Source organism: Protopterus annectens, chromosome 11.part0 (assembly GCF_019279795.1).
Source record: "Protopterus annectens isolate FY-2018-M chromosome 11.part0, PAN1.0, whole genome shotgun sequence".
Classification (NCBI taxonomy): Eukaryota; Metazoa; Chordata; order Ceratodontiformes; family Protopteridae; genus Protopterus; species Protopterus annectens.
This window is the reverse complement of record NC_056745.1, coordinates 674,585,990-674,610,602: the sequence shown is the minus strand read 5'-3', so window position 1 is coordinate 674,610,602 and position 24,613 is coordinate 674,585,990. Positions and strand designations below refer to the sequence as shown.

The following is a 24,613-nucleotide window of genomic DNA, read 5'->3' as shown; positions in this document are numbered from 1 at the left end:
CACACGGTGAGAGTTGAAGGCTCTAGGTCCGACTCTAAACCAGTTACAAGTGGTGTCCCCCAGGGCTCAGTCCTGGGACCCCTCCTGTTGGGTATATACTTCTCAGAGGTACAGGCAAGCACAGGAGGACTATGGCTGACCAAGTTCGCAGACAACTGCAAACTGGGGGCCATAATTGACTCTCCAGCTGATAAACATCCTCCAGAAGGGTCTCAATGAGACGGATACCTGGTGTCAAAATCATGACCTCAAACTAAATGCCAAAAAGTGCATAGTCATCCCCTTTGGAAAAAATAAAGTACCTGCGAACTACCGCATACGTGGTAGTCCCCTAAATACAGAAAATGTAATAAGGGATCTGGGGACCCAAGTAGATAATCTCTCCTTTGATAATCATATTGCCAAGGTGGTTAGAAAATCCTTCTGTGTGGCCCACCTAATCATAAAAAGGGTTCGCATCTAGAACAAAAGAGGTTATTGTGCCCCTCTACTCATCACACCCATCAGAGAGTACAGTGCCCCATTTGGGATGCACCTTACAAGACACCTGCAACAGCTGGAAAGACCACAGAAGTACCTCACCAAGAGGATTACTGGCCTAACATATGCCCTATGCAGCCCTACTGAAGGAACTCCAGCTGTACTCTGTTGCATACCGCAGGTGATCTCTGCCTGACATACAAGGCTATGTCCAACCCAGAATTGATGGGCATGCTCCACCTAAAAAAAACAAATCCCCAAGATCCCACATGCTCTAGGGATCTAAACCTCACCACAACGATAAGTAGGACGTGCTGGAGGGGATAGATCCCTGTCCTAGAGACTCCCCATGCTTTGGAACAGGATTCCAGTCTACCTTAGGCAGAGCCCCTCTAACACATTTCAAGAGATACCTTGACGAGTGGATGGGAAACAGAAAATTTACCTCGGGGATCACTGCAGTGGCTCTGCTGGACCAAGGCACAGGGAACTAATCTAAGGGGGAGGCGAAAGCCAACACATTCTGGCTAGGCTTATAGATGCCCTCGGGCAGATAGCCTAGTACTTACCTATGAACAACAGTAATTACACTATAAACATCAATGTCATTTAAAATCTCATTCATAGCATCAACATAAAACGTTTTATCTAAAATAACAGCAGCATTCCCTTTATCGGCAGGATGTATTGAAATATCCATATTACAATGAAGACCCCTTAACGCTAGACGCTATGTCTTACGTTGTCAAAATATCTGCAAGAAAACTATTCATTCATTAATATAATCATTCGAACAAAAAGCATCAATAATTTGTTCGCATACATTACAGAATGTCTCTACAGCTGGTGATAAAGCTGGAGACCATGCACTCGCCTTCTTAAACGCAGCATTAATATTAACAGCATGACCATCAGCAACTGCAAACAAACTTTTTAACATTAAATTGTGCCCAAACATGCGCAAGTCCATTCGTGATGAAGGGATAAATGAGAGACCACTCTTAACACACTGATCTCACTTTCAAAGTATGGGAAGTTACTTAAGTGGCAACAGCTCAACCTCAAGACTAGTGCGAACTATTTAAAGCTACTTATTGAACACACTATAATATCTGATAAATATTTACTCTGTAATATTAATCATATACAAACTGTACTAAAGGATATTTTGCCTGCCTAGATTTACTCTCAGAAAGTCGATGATATCTTTTCTCTTGTATCTGGACTTGAGCACTGCTTACAATTACAAAAGTGACATAAATTGGAGCGAGATTTGAATGATTTTTCTACTGGCTTAGTTTTTGTTCGGCCGCAGTCTAATGCTCTGCCAACTAATCAGCCTATGACTGATACAAACAATAAGCATGCTACTAAAGATGCTTCTCAAAAGTCGCCGCCTTCTTTGGCGTTAAATGAGGAATTAAATCGAATTATGATCTCTGTTTCCACCAACAGTCCTGAACATACTGTGTTGGTGCCATCCTCCAGTTCAAATCCACCAATGGTGAGACATAAAGAGAAGATGAATGTCCGTGTTGATCGGGTCTTTCAGTCCCCTCCCCTTCCTTTTTTGGAAAATGGAGCACAACTATTGAAACGGGTCTCAGAATCTGACACGAAAGAGATGCTTATCGTCTGAGGACCAGAATGTATACAAAGACATCAGGAAGATATGGGAACCACAAATGAAACAGTACTTTTTAACTTATATTCCCATACTTTGACTGAAAGTGAAATCAGTGTGTTAAAGAGGGGTCTCTCATTTATCCCTTCATCACAAACGGACTTTGCTACTACTGCCCTGGACTTGCGTATGTTTGCAATTCAATGCTAAAAAGTTTGTTTGCAGTTGATGTTCATGCTGTTAATAATAATAATAATAATCCTGTGTTTAAGAAGCCGAGTGCATGGTCTCCAGCTTTATCACCATCTGTAGAAACATTCTATAATGTATGTGAGCAACAAATTCTTGAAGCCTTTTGTTTGAATGATTATACTAATGAACAGTTTTCTTGCAGATATTTTGCTAACTTAAGTAAGTCTAGCGTTAAGGGGTCTTCATTGTAATATGGATGTTTCAGTACGTCCTGCCGATAAAGGGAACGCTGTTATTTTAGATAAAACATTTTATGTTGATGCTATGAATGTGCTTTTAAACGACATTGATGCTTATAGTATAATTACTGTTGTGGATATTCAAAGGATTTGTAATACTGTTTATAATATGCTGAAGGATTGTTTGCAGAGTAACTTGATCCACAGAGATTTATATTATTATTTTTTGATCTCACACCCTGTAGAGCCTGTTTTGAATGGTTTACCTAAATTGCACAAAGACCCTTTGAAACCCCTAATGAGACCTATAGATGTTCTTCGTGTTTCACTGTTGCAGTCATTACATTTGGGTAATCTGCTGGCAGGTTGCCCTCAGTCAGCCTGATTAGCAAAGTCTTGGGTCCTGCGTCGGTTGCTGTCCCTTCTTCCATGACGTCAGGTCGTCAAGGGTACAAAACATGCAGCTGACGCCTTTACAGCAGTCTTTCTTGCCGCGCGGTGCCCGAAGCAGAAGCAGTTTGCAAGTGCTGGTCGGCCGACTCCTGAAATTTTTGTTTTCGAGTTTCAGAACCAAAGTCTTCAACTAAAAAGCTAAGTACTCCATTGGGGAAACTTTTTCTTGCTCCTTTCCGATGTCAATAAAAGGTAATAATTGTATTACTTGTGGGAAGCAAATACCTCATAAGGATTTCCCTTTGTACTGTATTCCTTGCCTAGGCCCTGATTACGACGTACCTTGTTGTCGGTTTTGTGCTTTATTTAATCAGCACACTATTCGTCGTCGGTACATTTTTGCCTCTAAATATTTCGGTTCACGGTTTAATTATCCAGAAATGACATTGGTTAGCAATCCGACTACCGGAATACCGAAAAAATGCAAAGAAAAAGACAGACAGGCCGTTGAGGTACAAAACTGCCTACGACGCTTCTCCTAAGCCAGTCGCCAGTTCGCCGGTACTCACTGAGGCTCTTTCACAACCCCTGATACCCGCTACTTCTGATTCGCAGGCCTCTACTGAGACCCATTCGGAGTCCAGTATGCCGTGAGATGCTTCAATTACGGAATCAGCAGATGTCTGTACCTTGGATGGATTCGGAGCCGCTGTGCAGGCACCTTCTGAGGGTGTATCCAGGCCTACAGATTTGTATGTTAAACTGACACCATCTTTAATATTAAGGCCAAAATCTTGATCTATGTCTAAAAAACCTACGCCCAGGCCACATGTGCAGGCCCCTATGCCTAAAAAACAAATGATCAAAATGGCTGAAGATTTAATTACTCTAATCATGGGTAGTCAACCCCCCCCCCCCCATCCCAGAGAGGCCTAGGGCTGAAATTGACTATGAATCTTCTGAACAGGACTGTTTCTTCTGACTCCTCTAATGAACAGGATTTGTCCATACCTACATATGAGGACTCTGATGCAGAGGATTACTTTCCTTCTGCTTCTCCCCCCAAGGATTTTTCTTTTCGAGAAACTTTACCTACCTTAGGGGAACATTTCCACTGGGAAAGTCAGGAATTTTCTGAATCCAAAAAGAGGCTTAGGGATTTTCTTTTTCCTCAGCATAGGCTTTTGGCTATACCTCCTGTACTAGACATTGTTGATATGTTTTCAGAATCCAGTGTGGCCCCTGATTCTCTGCCTCCGGCCCCTTCTAAGCCAGACAGATACTACAGGGTTCCTGTCTCCCACAAATTCCTTTTAAAAAATCCTGTTGCGGACCCTGAAACCATTTCTCAGGGGCATTAAGGTTTCTACTGCTAACAATCCTACCCCTTCTGATAGAGATTCCAGGACGCTGGATAGATGGGGTAGAAAGGTTTATACTTCTGCAACCTTGGCAATCAGGGCTTTAAACTGCCAATTCCATATGCTAAAATAGCAGCAGCATTTCATTTTGTTTGTGTCTTTCGGCTTTTCCTTATTAGGGGTCGCCACAGCGGAATTCTAGTCCGCTAATGATTGGCAGTAGAGTTTTACGTGCTGGCTTGCCGGGCCTAATGCACAACCTTCAACGAAGGAATGCCCGTTCACGCATGTCGCCACACAGAAGACGCTCTGAGAATCGAATGGGCAACATCTAACTGTGAGGTGACAATGCTACCGCAGCACCACCACCGCAGAGAGCAGCAGCATATCATGGGACTGCTTAAACAGAAAATGATGTTGATTTCTGACTGTGTGGAAAATAAAGATTTACAGGATTTATTGCATTCAGCTGAATAAGTTGGAAAACATACTTTGCAATGTGGTTTTGATTCTTTGCAGGCCTCTTGCAGGGCTGCTGTAACTGGGTCTGTGCTTAGAAGACATGCTTTGCTCAAGGAGCAATCTCTGCCTGATCATGTTAAAGCAAAATTGTTGGATGCTCCTTTGCAGCAGGACCGTCTGTTTGGCAATAAGGCTGAAGAAGTTATAAAAAAGATGGAAGATAAAGCTAAATCTATGCAAACTGTGAAAGATTTCTTACAAGTACAACCTCCCAAGATTTAGTAGGCACTGGCCTACTAAGAACTGTTTTTTCCAGTTCCTTCCAGAGCCACTCAAGCCAAACCCAAACATTCCAAAATCTCCAGGTTTCAGTCCCAAGGGACTTTTAGAACTAAGCAATGGGGGGTGCCTCCTCTTCCAAATCTGGAAACAATAAGACACCTCCCTATGGTAAGCAGTCTCAATGACTTTCCTTTAGAATTACCAAGTGCTTAACTTTTAGCCACCCCTTTGGGGGGAAAACTGGCACTTCATGCAAAAAAACTGACAACTTATAACCCAGGACAAATGGGTTTTAAATGTAGTGTCCCAGGGATACAGGTTTCATTTCCACACGTTGCCAACTCCAAGTGGATGACCAGACCTGCCACCAAATCAGTGGGCAGAGGCTCAGAAACAAGTACTTTCCCTCTTAAACATGGGGACTACTCAACTAGTTCCAGAAGAGGAAAAGGGACAAGGTTTCTATTCCAGACTTTTCCTGGTACCCAGAAAAGACAAATCATGGCGTCCAATTCTGGACCTGTCTACTCTAAACACCTTTCTGGACATTCCAAAATTCAAGATGCTGACTTTTCAGTTACTTCCTATGCTAGGCAAAGATGCCTGGTTGGCAACTCTAGATCTAAAAGGGGCATACCTGCATATCGCAGTCAGGGAATCTTGCAGAAGATACCTCCGCTTCAAAGCAGGCTACTTGCATTATCAGTTCTCTGCACTGCCCTTTGGCTTATCTACTGCACCCAGGGTCTTTACAAAGTGCCTGGCTCCAGTAATTGCATTTTGCAGGCAAAGAAATATTCAGATATATCCATACCTGGACGATTGTCTAATTCAGGCAGAAGACAAGGCCATTCTTCTAAAACCATCTGGCGTTTGTAAAAAGGGTTCTAACTTGTCTAGGGTACACCATAAACGAAAAGAAATCACATCTATTACACACTCAAAAAATTACATTCCTGTGTGCAAGCTTGAATACAACTGCCCAGATGGCTTACCTTACTCCAGAAAAGCAAATTCAGATGGTGATTTACTCCAAACAGATGGCCACAAAACCCTGCTATCTGCAAGACAAGTACTGCTAGCCTTGGGGTTCATGGCTTCCTGCATTCTTCTAATTCCATATGCAAGACTGCATATGAGGAAACTTCAGTGGTACTTAAAAAGTTTATGGAGTCAACATTGTCACAGCCTGGAAACAGTGATTCCTATCATACCTTGCCTGCAACTAGAGTTCCTATGGTGGGGCAGAGGCCTGCCACCAAAACAAGGAACTGCCATTCACAACACCCCCTGCCGCCCAAAGCCTAATTACAGACTCATCAGACTATGCATGGGGGACACATCTGGCAGGGACGTGCATTCAGGGCAAATGGAGCCCAAATCAAATGCACCTTCATATCAATCAAAAAGAAATGCTAGCTGTACAGAATGCACTGACCGCCTTCAAGGACTACCTTCATCCAAGGCAATTAATGGTAAAGACGGACAACACCAGAGTTATGTGATACATAAACAAGCAGGGGGGTGCACGTTCTTACCCCCTCTGCAGACAAGCCATGGCATTGTGGAACACTGCCTTGAGCTATCAAGTTTACATCTACAAGCTCAATTCCTGCCAGGAAAGCAGAATATTTTGGCAGACGAACTAAGCAGAAATTTCATGGACCCACATGAATGGAAACTGGAACCACGGAATTTCAGCATGTTGACATGCAAATGGGGGAACCCAGACATAGATCTCTTTGCCTCACCCCAGAATTTCCAGTTGGACAAATTTTGCACAAGAATTCCTCACAAAAAAGCCTGGAAAGTGAACGCTCTGTCCATCAGCTGGGAAAACCTATCAGGCTTTGCCTTTCCCCCTCTCACTTTGCTCCCCAAAGTTCTACTAAAAGTCAAACAGGACAAACCAAAAATTATTTTGCTTGCTCCAGGCTGGCCTTGCCAACACTGGGACCCACTCCTACGCAGTCTGTCACAAACCTCTCCATGGCACCTCCCTCTGACACCTTCCTTACTGTCTCTGCAGAACAACCAAATTCTGCACCCTCAGCTCCAAACATTGAATCTTGCAGCTTAGCTAATCACTTAAATCCCCCCCCCCCCCCTTAGCATCCTTTAGCAAACCTGTGATGGATGTCATTTTGGAGACGAGAAGACCTAGTACTAGAAAATCTTATGCTGACAAATGGAAAATATTCTGTGCCTGGAATCAATCTCAGGGGATGAGCACAGCAGTTCCCGATTTACCTCAGATTTTGCAATACTTAACTGAGATGCTTCACAAGGGCCTAGCTTTTTCTTCCATAAAAATCCATGCCTCAGCCATTTCAGCTCACTACAACACAGAACCCCCTCTCTTCTCCCATCCTCTACTCAAGCAGTATCTCAGAGGGGCCAAAAACGTAAGGCCACCCAGGAGAGCTCCAACCCCTGCCTGGGTGGGACCTTAACTTTGTATTGGAGAAACTCACTCTACCTCCTTTCGAGCGAGCTGCTACTGCAGACTTAAAATTTCTTTCCTGGAAAACAGCCTTCCTTTTAATAATCACTTCAGCTAAGAAGGATTTCTGAATTACAGGCCCTTATGGCAGTGGAGCCTTTCATCATCTTTCATGCGGACAGGGTGTCACTCATGCCCAAAGTGTGGTATCCAGTGTGGCTCTTAATCAGTCCCAAGCCACAGAACAAAGGGGAGTGGATTCTGCATTCATTGGATGTACACAGACAATGTAGATTTTACTTGGACAGGACTAAAGCTCGAAGAAAATCTGAACAACTGGCTGGTAGCATTTACTGCAGGGGCAGAGGGAAATGCTATTTCAAAGCAAACCATTTCCAAATGGATAAGCCAATGTATTCATTTCTGCTATAAGCACCATGGAAAACCTATTCCCCAGGGGATCAGATCCCATTCCACCAGGGCTGCATCTGCTTCTACAGCCTTTCTCAGAGGAGTTCCTACCAGGGATGTTCTAGAAGCTGCTACCCTGGAGTTCAGTTCCTACTTTCACCAAGCACTATCATTTACCAATTTTCTCTAAATCCAGAGCTGGCTTTGCCACTGCTGTTTTGCAGGGCCTTATAGCTGGTCCTAATGTTGTATAAGTCCATCCTCCCAACCTTAGCTTTGGGAATCTACTCAAATGTAATGACTGCAACAGTGAAACACTAAGAACATAGTACAGTTTTGTACACTTACCATAAATGTAGATGCTCGAGTGTATTCACTGTTGCAGTCCTGGGTACCCTCCCTCCAGCCCCCTGTTTGTTTCTCTTACTATGCCTCTCCTTTATTTTACTGCACTTAAAAGCCTTTTTGGTGTATTTGCTTTTGCTTGGAGGTATATATTTTTGTGTTTTAAATTATTTATATACATTTTGCTCCCCATTTGGGGGACACCTGACATTTGGTGCAAGAAAAACTGATGTAATGGCGTTGGCTGCATGTTTTATATACCCCTGACGTCATGGAAGAAAGGACAGCAACCGACGCAGGACCCAAGACTTTGTTAATCAGGCCGACTGAGGGCAACCTGCCAGCAGATTACCCAAATGTAATGACTGCAACAAGGGAAAACACTCTAATATCTACATATATGGTAAGTGTACACAACTGTACTTCTCTGGTCGGGACCGGGTTACTCAACCTCTCTCTATACATGTGGAAAGAAATTTAAAATCTGTGGTCAGTGCCTTTCAGATTGTTCTTCGTGATACAAAGCAGTTTTTCCATTATTTGTATGAGTATGTTAGCAGTTTAAGCGTTAAGCAGCGGCAGAAATGTCTTTTGATAGCCATGGATGTTAACTTGCTCAGCTATACCAAAAGATCTAGTTATTCATGCTATTAAATCTTATTTGAGTACGCATAGCTCCTTTGATGTTAAGATAGATTTGATCTGTATGTTCATTGAGATGATTTTGGATAATGCATTTCTATTTAACTCTTGGTATTATTTGCAGAATAGAGGTGTAGCTATGGGCACATCATGTGCCAACAGCTATGCCAACTTAGTATTAGCTGACTGGGAAGAACATGTAGCACACTATCATCCTGAGTTTAGTAGGAATGCTTGCTTTTATCGTAGATTTGTGGACGGTGTTTTTTTTCTTTGGCTGGGGCCTGAGGATGAGATGTAGTTTTATAGATTTCCTTCAGAATAGTACTAGTTTTTTAACTTTTGCTTGTGTAGTTCCATCAGTATGGATTTTTTTTAGACATCATGGTATGTAAAGATAGGAATGGAAACTTCAGTACATGTCTGCATGTTAAACCATGTAAGAAGAAGAATCTTAGTGACAATAGTTTCAATCATGACATAGAAAAGTTCCAGAAGAATTTACTTAAACGTGATTATGGTTCTAAGGAAATCAGTAGATTGTAAAGCAGGTAAAAGTTCTTGGGCATACTACAGCCAGACCATGTTATTGGCTCCTTGGGGCGTGATCAGGATCCACACATCGTCCCAGTAAATTTACATTTTTCTACTGATGTAGGTATGATTAAGCGCATTGTTTAACAAATATTGGTACATTCTTTCATCTGATGACGAGATTAAAAAGGTCATTGGCCCTAAACCCAAGTTTCAATTTAAGAGCAAAAAGAATTTGAAGCGATTATTATTTTATGACAACAGAGAAGTAGTAAATGAATATACTGGAACATTACCTTGTGGTAGATGTAGTTCTTATGTGATAGTAAAGATTTTTAATTTTTGCCATCCAGATTCTAAGGAATGGTTCGACTTGTCTGCGTCTGCTACTTGTGATACTTCTATGTCGTTTATCTTGCACTGTGTAACACTTGTCCATCATTCTGTGTTGGAAAAACTGTTTGCACTTTACGTGAACGTATAAGGGAACATTTGAATGCCATCACGAATAGAGATGCTGAGAGAAGTGCTTTGGCAAAACATGTTGATAGTGGCCCCAACCATTCTTTTGGTTTCTTGGTCATCGGTATTGTTAATTCTAGTTTACGTTTATGTGTTTGTGACCTTAATAATCTTCTTGAGCAGTGAGAGACTAGGTGGATCATTAGTTAAATTCTGATAAGTTCCCTTGATTTAATGCAAATGTACCTATTCAACCTTTTTTGTCTGCAAGACCAATCAGATAGTTCTTCTTTATATATTTTTGTGTGTGTGTATATGTATGTATGCATATATATATATATATATATATATATATATATATATATATATATATATATATATATTTTTTTTTTTTCATTTTGTTTCTTAGATTTATTTTATTCATTAGTTTTTTTATATTTTATTTCAGCAATATTCATAGTGTATGGCTTATTGTTGCTTTTTGTCATGTGTTTATAACACTTTTTTGTGATTGGTCAGGGGAATGATGTAATTATTTATTTTGTTATATATTTGTTCAATTGGAGTTTTTGGAGTTTAATTTTTTTACTTTGGTCTGATGAAGCACCTTTGAAAGGCTGCGAAAGCGCTTACCTAACAATAAAGTTCCTGAATGATTCGACTGCCTTGTGTCGTCCTCTACACTTTCTTTTTACTTATTTGTTTTTGGAATTTACTTGGTGTTGTAGGACATTTGTCCAGAGAGTTGTACTGTTTTATTTGCCTTACCAAGTCTGGTTCCCTTCTCTGTGGTCTCACGTAGTGTCCCCCCCTGGACATTAGAAGCAGCTCCGGATCTCATCCGTCATCCCTCTGGGATTCCTCACCCAGGCCTGATCTGTCTGAAGTTCACCACTTGGCTGATCCAGTCCCCATGATAGGACTTCCAGGTTATCTTCACCAGTCAAACACATATTAGTTGCCGCTCATAAATCTTCTACCAGGAAGATTTATTCCAGCAAATGGAAGTGTTTCTCTATTTGGGCATCTCAGCCTAACTTAGATCCCTTTACTGCTCCGATTCCAGCAGGTCTAGAATTTTTGGCAAGCATTTTTCATCAAGGTGCCACTTCTTCTATGGTCAAGGTCCAAGTGGCAGTCATATCTTAACTTTCATATAGGCGTCAACACGGATTCTCTTGCTTCTTCTAAGCTTTGCAAAGCCTTTTTTATGGGTACCTTACTGCCTTACTGCTTCGGCCACCAGTTAAGGACTGAACACCTCCTTAGGGTCTTACGTTGGGTCTGCAAGCTCTTGAGTCTTCCCCTTTCAAACCTGCAGCTTGTGAATCTACAGTTCTTATCATGGTTCCTGATTGCCATTACGTCAGCCAAAAGGGTTTCAGAACTTTAGGCATTATCGGTCAAACCTCCTTGTGTGATCTTTCATAAGGACAATGTGTCCTTGTGCACTAACACCTCTTTCCTTCCAAAAGTGGCTTCGGAATCAAGCGTTAGTCATGTAATTAATTTCCCTGTTTTCCTTCCGAATGTTCAGAATAAGGGAGAATACAAATTGCACTTGTTGGATGTTCATAGTTGCATCTTAACTTGCGTAGGACTAAATCTTTCTGTATGTCTGACCAACTCTGTTTCCTATTCTAAGCCCTTTTTAGGGAAACCTGCATCGAGGGTCACCTTTGCTCATTGAATTTCTCAGTGTGTTATTCTGGCATATTCAGCTAGAGGTCTAACCCAGCCAGATTATATTAAGGCGCATTCAGCTAGATCTATGGCTACTTCAGCTGCCTTCTGGTCCAGAGTTTGTGGATAACATTTGCTCTGTGGCCACTTGGGCATCTTTGCATGCTTTCATTTCGCACTACAAGTTGGACATTCTATCCAGGAACCAGGGCATCCTTTGGCTCTGCCGTGCTCCGGAATATCCTTCCATGAGGCCCTCCCAGGCGTTTGGTAGCTGGGGACTCTGTTCCACAGGTTGTAGAGCAAATAAAGGCAACAACTTCAGATAAAGAAGTTATGTACTTATTATAACTTTCCATCTGAGTTGTTGCTCTTCATTTGTCTTCAACCATCCCTCCCTCCTTCCCCCCTGCATTATGTGGGCTGTGTGGTGATTTGGCCTGAAGAGATGTAGTCACCACCTTGACATATGTTTGTGCTCCTCTTCATGCTTCTGGAGACATTGTTATGGAGTAAGGTCTTGGGTCAGGTTGGGATGCTGTGGATAGCAGCAAACTTGATCTGAAGGGAGGAGGGAGTTAGAGGCATTCTGGGTAGGGGAGGAGCTTGGAGCTCAGATCAGATGCTGGAAATGTGGTCAAGTCGGATCCGAGTACCCACAGCTTGAAGACAAATGAAGAACAACAACCCAGATGGAACGTTATGGTGAGTACATAACTTCTTTTTTCTGCCACTGATCAACCACGTCTTTAACCAATGAGATGCTTCATTTTAGCAACCTGAACCGATTATAGGCATTTATTAATCCCTCCAATCACGAAGATTCTTAGTCTTTAAGTAATCAGTCATGTTGTTGTTGATGTTTGTAACAAGGTCTGTGCACCAGTGAATGGACTCCTGTGTTTCTGCTGATTGTAAATTGCGACTTTTTGAGTATAACTCAATGTTCAAAGTCTTACTATATTTTTGTCTGATATAAAGTATAAAAGCATGCTAGTAGTGGAAAGAACACATTACAGCTCTCATCTTGCTTGCTCACTACCTAATAAACGAAAATTGGTAATTCACAGGACTTTTGTACTTTATTTTAAGGAAAGTTCTTGTTAATTATGTGTTTCTTTTTAAACTATGATTTATTTTTATTGTTATTTAAATGCATGACCCTTATTTTAATAATAGCTCGTCCAGATTGCTATTTGTGGAACAGAGCACCTACAGGAAGGGACTAAGATTACTGTTTTGTTACCTCTTGCCTTTAAGAATTTTAAAACTGAATCTGTGGACACTTTCCTTTTTAAAAAAAATCTGTGTAAAAAATGAGCTACACCGGTGTTCCGTCTTTACTAGCTTGGGTGTGGTTTTCTCTGTTTATGGATATTTGTTTAAAAAGCTACAATGACCAAATTTGCACTGCTCCTTTTAAGTCTGTAGATACAAATACTGATTGCTAACATTTCACAATCTTAAGAAAACAGTGTCTGCGACGCTTCTGCCTTTGACAGTATCTAAACTCGGTTAAAAATTCCTAAATAAGCATTTCTCAATTGAAGTTATGAAAAAATAATTTAAATAGCCAAAAAAGGAAGTTGTACCCACATCTTAAGCATTGTAAAATGACATAGTGCCGATTGCCGAACTGCCCGAGAAATCAAATGCTGTTTAAGTTCAAATCAAAGCAATTGTAATATAGTCTACATAACATGATCTACAATGAACTAAGGTTGCCACCCATCCCGTTGTCAGCGGGACACTCATGGGTTGAGCTGCCTCATCCCGTTGCCAGCTGTGCAAAGTAGTGGGACTTGAAAAGTCCCGCTTTTGAATTGCCATGGAAAAGACGCAATTACATCTGGGTTTTCCACGGCAATTCAGTTACGCCACCAACCCGGACCTGCAGGCAAAGCTGCTGCCTGTTAGGTCGGGGTGCTTTAATTCGTGCAGCAATTGGCTGCAGTTCATGAAAGGGGTGGGGATTGGGGCAGGAAGAGCCCTGCAAAGATTGCGGCTATAGGAGTGCTTTGTTTTAAGTGCTTCTACAGCTGCTACAAAAACAAGATTTGTTTTTTTTTTTTATACTAAGCTGCGGTGGTGCAGCGGTAGCGTTGTTGCCTCTCAGCAAGAGGTTCTCCCGTTCGATTTTCGGCTGGAGCACCTTCTGTGTGGAATCTACATGTCCTCCCCGCGGTCGAGTGGTGTTCGAAAGACATGCGTAAATGGGCGTGCCTTCGTTGAAGGTTGGGCGTCGGGCCGGCACCATAAAAATAGACTGCCAATCATTAGCGGACAGGAGTTCCGCTGTGGTGACCCCTAACCGGGAAAAGCCATAATAAAAACAAACTAAGTCTTAGAGAAATTAAAAGTAACTTAGTATAATACAAAAATAAGTTATTTTTTTCTCTCTCTCACTTCATATTATGTCAGTTGCTGAATATGTTACAAGTGAAGGCAATGCAGATTATTTTAAATTTAGAGCACATGAAGTAATTGACGTGAATGCAGGAGGTGGAGATAGTATTATATAACTACTGAAGCTAGAGAATATTAATGGATTGCATTATTATGAGCAGATAGATGTCTACGTCTCAGTTCTGCTGTCGGGATCAAACCTATCTTAAAAATGAAACACAGTGGTTAATCACCAAGTAAGGATCTTGTTTTAATCAATGTGTTTTAAGTAATGCTTCTATATGAAATGTGATCATAGGATGTTGTAATAAGGACTTACTCCTCTTTCTTTTAGACCTAAAGAAACACTGATAGTGTGAAAGATTGTCATTTATTACTTGTGTCTTCAGTTTTTATAAAGAATATATATATATATTTTTTTTCTAACGAGCCAGCCATTCATCCGGTCAGCCAGCCAGCCATCCATTCATCCCGCCAGCCAGCCAGCCATCCATTCATCCCGCCAGCCAGCCAGCCATCCATTCATCCCGCCAGCCAGCCAGCCAGCCATCCATTCATCCCGCCAGCCATCCATTCATCCCGCCAGCCATCCATCCATTCAGCCAGCCAGACAGCCATTCATTCAGCCAGCCAGACAGCCATTCATTCAGCCAGCCAGACAGCCATTCATTCAGCCAGCCAGACAGCCATTCATTCAGCCAGCCAGACAGCCATTCATTCAGCCAGCCAGCCAGCCTGCCATTCATTCAGCCAGCCAGCCAGCCTGCCATTCATTCAGCCAGCCTGCCAGCCATTCAGCCAGCCAGCCAGCCATTCAGCCAGCCAGCCAGCCATTCATTCAGCCAGCCAGCCATTCATTCAGCCAGCCAGCCATTCATTCAGCCAGCCATTCATTCAGCCAGCCAGCCATTCATTCAGCCAGCCAGCCATTCATTCAGCCAGCCAGCCAGCCAGCCATTCATTCAGCCAGCCAGCCAGCCATTCATTCAGCCAGCCAGCCAGCCAGCCATTCATTCAGCCAGCCAGCCAGCCATTCATTCAGCCAGCCAGCCATTCAGCCAGCCAGCCAGCCATTCAGCCAGCCAGCCATTCAGCCAGCCAGCCATTCAGCCAGCCAGCCATTCAGCCAGCCATTCAGCCAGCCAGCCAGCCATTCAGCCAGCCAGCCATTCAGCCAGCCATTCAGCCAGCCAGCCAGCCAGCCATTCAGCCAGCCAGCCAGCCAGCCATTCAGCCAGCCAGCCAGCCAGCCATTCAGCCAGCCAGCCAGCCAGCCAGCCATTCAGCCAGCCAGCCAGCCAGCCATTCAGCCAGCCATTCAGCCAGCCAGCCAGCCAGCCATTCAGCCAGCCAGCCATTCAGCCAGCCAGCCAGCCAGCCAGCCATTCAGCCAGCCAGCCATTCAGCCAGCCAGCCATTCAGCCAGCCATTCAGCCAGCCAGCCAGCCATTCAGCCAGCCAGCCAGCCATTCAGCCAGCCAGCCAGCCAGCCATTCAGCCAGCCAGCCATTCAGCCAGCCAGCCAGCCATTCAGCCAGCCAGCCATTCAGCCAGCCAGCCAGCCAGCCAGCCATTCAGCCAGCCAGCCAGCCAGCCAGCCATTCAGCCAGCCAGCCAGCCATTCAGCCAGCCAGCCAGCCATTCAGCCAGCCAGCCAGCCATTCAGCCAGCCAGCCAGCCAGCCATTCAGCCAGCCAGCCAGCCATTCAGCCAGCCAGCCAGCCATTCAGCCAGCCAGCCAGCCATTCAGCCAGCCAGCCATTCAGCCAGCCATTCAGCCAGCCATTCAGCCAGTCATTCAGCCAGCCAGCCAGCCAGCCAGCCAGCCATTCAGCCAGCCAGCCAGCCATTCAGCCAGCCAGCCAGCCATTCAGCCAGCCAGCCAGCCATTCAGCCAGCCAGCCATTCATTCAGCCAGCCAGCCATTCATTCAGCCAGCCAGCCATTCATTTAGCCAGCCAGCCATTCATTTAGCCAGCCAGCCATCCATTCAGCCAGCCATCCATTCAGCCAGCCATCCATTCAGCCAGCCATCCATCCAGCCATTCATTCATTCATTCATTCATTCATCCAGCCATTCATTCATTCATTCATTCATCCAGCCATTCATTCATTCATTCATCCAGCCATTCATCCAGCCATCCATCCATTCATCCAGCCATTCATCCAGTCAGCCAGCCATTCATCCAGCCATTCATCCAGTCAGCCAGCCATTCATCCAGCCATTCATCCAGTCAGCCAGCCATTCATCCAGTCAGCCAGCCAGCCATCCAGTCAGCCAGCCATTTATCCATCCAGCTGCTACTCCCACCAACCAGCTAGCCACTCCAGCAGCCATCAGTCATACCCATAACAGCATCTCCTTCACCGCTCATGTGGTGAAGTCATGGTAGAGGGTGTGGCCAGGGTCATATTGGCCTCGCCCCTGTGTCCCACTTTGGCCCGCTTAAATGGTGGAAACCCTACAATGAACCAACCACAGTAATAAAAATATCAAAGTAGATCAACTGGGCAACCAGAGAGGAGAGATATCTGAACTTTATTTTACACAGCATAAAATAAAAAAAAAAGTTAAGCAGTTTTTTCGTCCTTTGGCATATTTAGACATCACTGTCACCCAACTAATGTCCTCGCTTGTTGGTTGGCGGTGCCCTGCCATTCGTGGGTGGGCTGTAAACAACTGTCTGAACTTTCGTTTATTTTTTTAAATCTCCTGCCCCAGTCTGAGTCCAACAAAATAAAAAAGTCGGGAATTGAAGGGGCCACTCGTGGTACTCCATTATTTTGCCCTCAAAACCAGTAAATACAGAGTAATTTCAGTGTGGTTGTGCGTATGAGATGGACTGATAGACCAGTGATTGCCATAAGACACCATGTTCAACATCATCTGATAGGAAGACCAGAAATTACATTTAAAATTGCATTTAAGTATTTTACAAAAAGTTTTCCAACAGAATAAAACTATATTAAGTAGTCAATGTAATACGTTTAGTTTAAGGTATTACCAGACAGTGTGTATATTTTCAAACACAGGTTTTTACAAAATAGCATCACAGCTGATATTATTGAGTCATTACCTAGCAGGTTGATTGTGCATGGTTATTGGGACAAGTTATGATTACCCAAAACAGTAAAAATTCATGTGCACAGTACTTAATGGTCCTGAGACAAAAAAAAACCTGACAAAGTATTTACAACTTTTGCTCAAGTAGCAGTTAAAAATAATTTGCATGTCAAAACAATGACAGAGCATGGTATTAACTAGTAATAAATTGATACACTAAAAATACAAGTCATAAATATGTTTGTGATGCAAGTCCATAATGTAGACTTAAAGGGAATTGATAGGTGTTGTACGAATATAAAATGGTTTTCCCAACTCCATTTTGTATTGTTTTCATTTTGCTTATAGTTGCTATGAATAGATTGAGGAAAATGGTATAAATGACCGTCTGTGTGCAATAGGTATATTTCAATACCATTGAATTGTACTAGTCTGATAAGCTATTGCTTTTTTCATCCTCCTTGTATGACTAGAGATGTTAAAGGTTAATGCTGTATTTCTTAATTAAGTGAACAGAAGATTGCTTGTATTTTTTGAACTGCATACTATAAAAAGCTTCACAGGCAGCTCTCCATCAGTCAGTTAGTCCAGTCAGACTTTGCAGCTCTACATGATTTTTTAACTACAATATACGTTACTGTGTGCATTACGTAAAGCAGTAAAATTTTCTGACTTCAATATGTCTGCTGTTATATTTACAGTATGCAAGTTGGCTTAAAGCTATCGCTTATAATCTGAAATTCTGTCAGATGTCATATCTAAAACAGCTCCAGTTACACATTTTGAACTTAAATAGTTTGGAGATCAAGCCTAGAAATTTAGGATAGGAAATTAAGCCCATCATTAGACACCAGTTAAATTTCAGATTCCTAGCTAGGATTTATTTTAACAGTTTAACAGATACTTGACAACATTTCTTTAGAAAGTAGGAGGAAATGGGAAAAGATCAACTGAAACCTGCCCAGTGACACAAAAAAAGAAACCCCTTCAGGCAAGAGAAAGATTTAAGCACTCTTGCCATTCCCTCATCGACGTTTTAGATTCGGCAAACTTCAACCGATCTACTTGTGGACCTTACAGGTAGAAAACAAGTGGATGGTGAAACATTTATTTAATTTTTGCTACAGTGTTAATTACATCATTATCTTGTTTTATAATGTCTTTTTAACATGTATGCTCTTTCTATTCACCATTTTTATACTGTAATTCTCATTGTTATTAGAGCTTTGCTCCCCGGGCCTCGTTCCTCGGGCCCAGTGGACTTCCTCGGTTATCAAACTGAAAATAAATAAAGCGTGTTTCAGGCCTGCATTACCCCCAGAGTGTAAGGCTTTCAAAAATCTCCTTGTGGTGGTACTTTTCAAATTGGATTTCCAACCTTTTCAGCCTTAAGAAACCAGACAGGTTCCCTAAGGTTATCTGCACGGGGGGGGTTGCTTTCATGTCCTTTGGCATTCCAGTGGTCTGAGTGGGATATGCCTAGGTATTCTGTCCATATGCTTCTGCTAAATTCTAATGTAATTTCTTGCAAAGTAGGATGTATAGTTGAATGAGTAGTCACTTTAACTGCAGATATTCAAGAGTAAAGTACTGATTATTTAACTACCCATACCCAGACCATTTTGACTGAAGGGGTTATTGTACTTTTGGTGACTAGTCTCACAAGTCGCTTATTTGGTTTAAGTCTGTTGTTTTCAGGTTTTGTGCATAAAGGCTAAAACCCAGACAGCAGTCTGCGGCTTCAGTGGAGAAACTGATGTCAATTCTCTTGACAAAGGAGATTTTCCTCACTGTAAGACATGTAGGATTTGAAAATACAATTACTGGAGGACAGTTGGCAGTGCTGTAGGGTGCATGACCTGTGTAAGCTCAGACCTGGCCATTAAAGTACTACTTTTAATGTGGTAATGATGAGTGAGGCCAGGGTAGGTAAGATACAGTCATATGCTTTATTAATGTCTGTAGTGAAATCTATCATTTAAAGGTATGCTTCTAAGGCACATCCTCACTCAGCACTTTGTTGCTTTATTTTTTTTTCCTTCTAAATTTTTTTTTTCATTTTTTTTTTTTTTTTTTTGTTAGAGAACAGTATTTTATGTAAAGGGGTAGTCATTTGTTTTGTTACAAATTATGTATGCATCAGTGTGTGGGAAAGTTATGGCCAGTGTCACCACAGTGTTAGAATACTGCATTTGTTTTTAAAGTTAGTGGTGATCGTGGAGTACTGACTACTTCATTTTCCTGTGTAATTTATCTTTTATTTTGTTGTACAGGAGATCATCCTTGTTCGCAAGACAATGGTGGCTGTTCTCACATTTGTATTGTGAAAGGAGATGGCACAACTCGCTGTTCTTGTCCAGTGCATCTTGTGTTGCTTCAGGATGAGCTGTCTTGTGGAGGTAAACTGTTCATCCCTCATTTTGATGGTACCATCTTCTTAAAAGTATTTTAAGCTATAGTCCATGAAATTCTTTTTTTTTTTTTTTTTTTGTACACCCTTTAGACATTAGGTGTCACAGAAATACATGTGCCACTGGCATTTTGTATTGCACTGTAATTAACAAGAAAATGATTTCCAAACAATGTTAAATTACTTATGAAAAAAAGACAAGAGCATTGGGCTGACTTAACCACTTAGAGTAAATGAAATGGTAGTAAAAGTGAAGAAGGTACTGTAGACCTTTATTTGTACTGTGTGAATGTGTGAGTTGCTACAGTTGAGGAGGCTTGTTTTGGCATCCTTCTGATAATATAAATTGCTTTACTTAAATTTTCCCATATTCATACAGATAAAATTCTACTGGTAAACTCTCAGACCTGCATTTTTTATATTTCCTTTTGGAGTTCTGAACATCTTTGCTAGAATTTGCGGCTGTGGAATAAAGTAGTAAGTACTTGGTATAACCAGCACTTATAAGTGACAAGTATAAGTATTGAGAAGCATTGCATCTACGTGAAGTATGGATAAAGTAGGAAGTATGATGACAGTGAGTTAGGAAATCTTTTACAATAGAGAAAGTGTTGTGTGCAAGATGTAAACAGACATGCAGCACTAGGATGTGAGGAAGGGAACGAGAGATAACGTGAGACAGGAAAAGAACAAGCAGAAAATGTTGGCAAATCAGTTGGAGGTAGGGTACAGAGAAGGAAAAGAAAAAAAAACAGAAATAAGACAAAAAAGGAAAGACATTACTTAGAAATATTAGCACTAAATATAAACAGCATAAAAATATTAGTATGGTAGTGACTTGTGAAAAAAATAAGTATGGGATTATATGTTGATACAAGACGTGAAAAGGAAGAAAAAAGAAAAAAAATGAGAGAGGTTGAGTAGAAAGAGTGTATGGTCAGTGGGGAAGTGATATGCGTTAAGAAAGTTTTTTTTTTTTTTTTTTTTTAAGTTGAGAGATTCTGGGTGGTGACTAGTAGAAGTACCTGTAAGACTAGTGGTATGTGATAAGGACAAAGGAAAGATGTGTGAGGATAGTTGTAAATGTCCTTCTGTGTTGCTGTACATAAGGGATCTCCTGTCAAGAATAGCCCAACATCCGGCCAGTATACCAAAGCCTTTAGGTCTTATATGAGATGTACATCACATGTATGCTCCTTGTGCTGGGCATAAAGGTAACATATCGTCACAAACACTCAACTTCTTTGCTGCCAGTCCAAATGCCATTACTGAATGTTATTTAAAAGTTGGCTCTTGAGTTGTTTGAACAGTCTGAAGAAGTGCTTATGCACGAAAGCGCTTATGTTTGTATTTAATACATTTTCAGTTTTTAGCCATGCTGGTTGTTCCTTTTCTGTTTTACTGTGCTTTTTGTTGGAAGACCTTTGGTTATGGTGGAATTTATTTTATTTTAGACTGGATTCCTCAGATTGTAGTGATTGAGGACATCCCTACTCTCATTATTGAATCTCGCCATTGCTCTGAACTTCGGAAGATACTTAGGGCAGACGTCCCACTCAAGAGAAAAGTTAAACATATTTCCCTTATTGCTTAAGATCCCCAATATGAATGGCAGGATTTTACTCTGGATCTGTTAAGTGCATTAATGGCCTTGAAGCCTCCTCATGGGGTGTCAGTTCCTGCATCCTCCCTGGTTTTCCACCCTTTTTAAGAGGCGTAGAGAATTGGATTCCTCGGATGAGGAGATGGATTCTGGGAGGAATCCCTTGCTTATTTAAATTCCTTCCCCTCTAGAGTGTGGTTTGGAGGAAGAGGATTTCTTTTGTCCAAAGTTCCTCTTGGATGAATTATCATTTGGGGATATTATTGCTCGCATGATGGAGTGTTTTAATTGGAATTTCTCCTAGGTCTCTGATATCCAAAAGAGATATTATGAACTTCTACAAATGCAGTTTCCAAGCTGTCTGCTGTTCCTCTTGTTTCGGCAGCCATTTTTCGACACCTTTACTGCTGCCTTTGTAGCACTTGAGTCTCAGCCTCCATCTCCCAAGAAACCTGACAGGTTGTACAAGGTGCCTGAGGATTTCAGATCTTTTTTATAAGTGCCCTTCTGCTGACCCTTCAGTGATTTGTTTCCTCTGATAAACCTTCTAAGCTGTTGCCATCTACTAAGTTCCTTCCTTCAGGTAAAGCTAGCCGAGCTATGAAAAGTTTGGGTAAGAAAGGATGTACGGCTGGCTACCCTGTCTTTTTTGGGGAGAGGAGGCTGTTATTTACAGTCCCCACATGGTCAGGTATGATTTGGCTCTTATTTCCAAATTAGCTAAGGTGGTGTCTGACCTTCCTGATTCTGATGGGAAGGCTTCTGCTCTTTCCCTGCTTCGGTCCACATCCCAGATTGCCAGTCACACTATTAAATGCAGCTCCCTTTAGTACATTAATGAGGCATTATTCTTTGCTATATCTTCAGGATTTGCCTGATTATATTAAAGCCAGGCTTTTGAATGCACCTGTGGATAATAAAAATCTTTTTGAGACAGCTGTTACTGACCTATTTAAATCTTCCCCCAGGATAAGGGTAATTTCTTGCAGGAACTCGAACATATTTTTTTGTCTCACCATCCCCAAATTCAAGAGGAATTACTCTTCTATGTCTACCTTTGTTCATAGACAGACTCGCCCTCCCCAAAGGTAAGAAAGGATCTAGGCACGTTCCTCCTGCTATGTCCAGTCAGACTTCATCTCGGAAGCTGCCTTTTCAGGACAAGCCCCTCTCCATTTTGAGGTTTGACCTTCCCTTTCCCTCAGCTTTCTTTATTTCTTCCAAATTAACATCTGATCACCTCAGACTGTGCGTGTATTATTTGTTGGGGTTTTTCATGGTTTGGGAAACCCCCCCCCCCTTTTCAGGCATTCTTCAACCTCCTCTAGTACATCATCCTCACTTCCCAGAGGTTCTGCAACCTCTTTTGGATCTCAGAACCATTTGGGTTGTTCCACCCACCTAGACAAAAAAGGGGTTGTACTAAAGAATGTTTTTGGTACCTCAGAACAACAGTACATTGAGACCAATTCCGGATCTTTCTCTGCTCAACAACTTTGTCAGGGTTCCTTCTTTCCAGGTGATGTCTTTTCAGACTTGTTTCCTTCTCTTCTTTCCCAGGCCTTTTTGTTTTCTCTAAACCTCAGGGATACATACTTTCATATCCCCATTCACCCTCTGTTCAGGAAATGTTTGATATCCTTCTAGTCATATGCTGCTGTATTCATGACATCAAGGAGTTTGCCTCTGGTGAACTCTCACACGTCCGACCGTTATACAAAAGTTAAATGCTACCACTAGGGTGCGCGACGTCCTACACCTCTCTCAGATGTCAGTCGTAAATGGACATCTGGTATAAAGCGGACGTCCGCACACACCTCTTTAGAACTTCTCTGCCATCTGTGTGACTGCCAGCTCTGGTCGTTGCCAGTAGAAGTGTTTTCTTCATCCAACTTCCGAAAAGTACCCCTTAGAGGTTTTCTGTTTACTTGCCACTGTTTTGGGTTACATGTCAGGTAGGGAAGGGCAAGTGTAGGTGTGGAAGGTAAATTCCACACAAGGATTCACATGAGCTCTGCCTAGGCTGTGAACACGATCATACCACCTGTAGAATTTGTCAGGCTTTGTCCCCAAGATCCTCAGAAGCAGTCTCACAGCCTTAAAACTATACCTTTAAAATCAGAGACTTGAACGTTTAGTTTCTAGGATTGACCTGACATCGGAACCCTCGGACGAGCGCCAGGTCAAGAAAGCCAAAAAGAGTAGGCTTGAACAGACTGCTGTGCCCTTCACTCCAGCCTTTGCTGTCAAGGCTAGTGAAGGCCTGGAATCCAAGTCGGAGTACTCGGCGCTTCATTTAGCGGAAGGCCCGGAGGGAATCTCAGGTGTCTGATTCGGTCACTGAGGGGGAATCAAGGCTCATTATAACCTAGGGTCCGAGTGGCATCGTAGTAGGTGAGGACATAGACTCTGATGTAGTGGAGTATCAGCCTGAGATCCAAAAGAGATACTATGACCTTCTACAACTGTAGTCTCCCAGCCATTTTGCTGTGTGTCCCCAGTATACCCTGATTTTCTGAATGCCTTCTTGGCTGTTTCAAAAACACCCTGACAGTCAGCCCCAAACATCCAGACAGATTCTATAAGGTGCCCGAGGAGGCAGCCTTTCTGTACAAAGCCCCTTCTACGGACCCTGCAGTTATTTCCTTGACCACCGACAAAACCTCAAAGTTACTACCATCCCATCTCTCTACTACCCTCTGATAAAGAGAGCAGAATGATGGAACATCCGGGAAAGAAAGGTTATACTTCTGCCACCCTTTCCCCATGTTCCCCTAGCAGACTACACATGAGAAAGTTCCAGTGGTATCTGAGAAATATCTGGAAACAATACCTACATCCTCTAGAGTTCATGATCCCCATACTACTTTGCTTGTCCAAGGAACTGAAGTGGTGGATCTCCCAGATTCAGTCATATCCAGGCCTGCCCCTATAGCCCACACCCCCCATACCAAGACCTCTTCACAGATACTTCAGACACAGGCTAGGGGGCAACCCCAAGATATTGGAGAGTGAGGAACTCATGGACCTCCACTCAACAAAAAGATCACATCGATATCAAGGAAATGAGAGCCTTGATACTAGCTTTGGATGTTTTCAAGGGTCAACTACTCCTAGGCACCCTGAGGTGGTAGACAACACCACTGTGCTGTGGTACATCAACAAACGGGGGGGGGGGGGCAAGGCCCTTCCTCCTGTGCAGAGTAACACTGCAGGCTTGGGAAATGGCACTGGAGAAACAAATCCTTCTCCAAGCAGTATATATCCCCTCCACAGACAATGTGATGGCAAATTCCTTAAGCAGGGCCATGACCCTGTCTCATGAATGGATGCTGAACATGGAAGTGTTTCTGGACCAGGTCCATCAATGGGGTATTCCGAATGTGGACCTCCCGTGTGAACAAAGAGCTCCTGACCTTCTGCTCCAGGGCACCTCACCCAGAGGCTTGGAAGGTGGACACTCTCTCAATCTCTTGGAAGAGGATGTACGCATTTGCATTACCCCACTTCCCTCTCATTTAGAGTCCTGAAAATTCAGAAGGAACAGCCTCAAGTCTTGCTGGTGACTCCCTACTGG

The 24,613-nt window shown here is 42.6% G+C and overlaps 1 protein-coding gene across 1 annotated transcript in view; it reads left to right on the top strand.

The window, feature by feature from the left end:
* The window catches only part of LRP6 (LDL receptor related protein 6), a 2,645,333-nt gene that overhangs the window by 2,118,577 nt on the left and 502,143 nt on the right, over positions 1 to 24,613 (top strand). Inside the window, exon 17 of the mRNA XM_044088131.1 lies at positions 19,297 to 19,422. Coding sequence (XP_043944066.1) covers positions 19,297 to 19,422 — 126 coding nt within the window. The remainder of the gene's footprint in view (positions 1 to 19,296; positions 19,423 to 24,613) is intronic.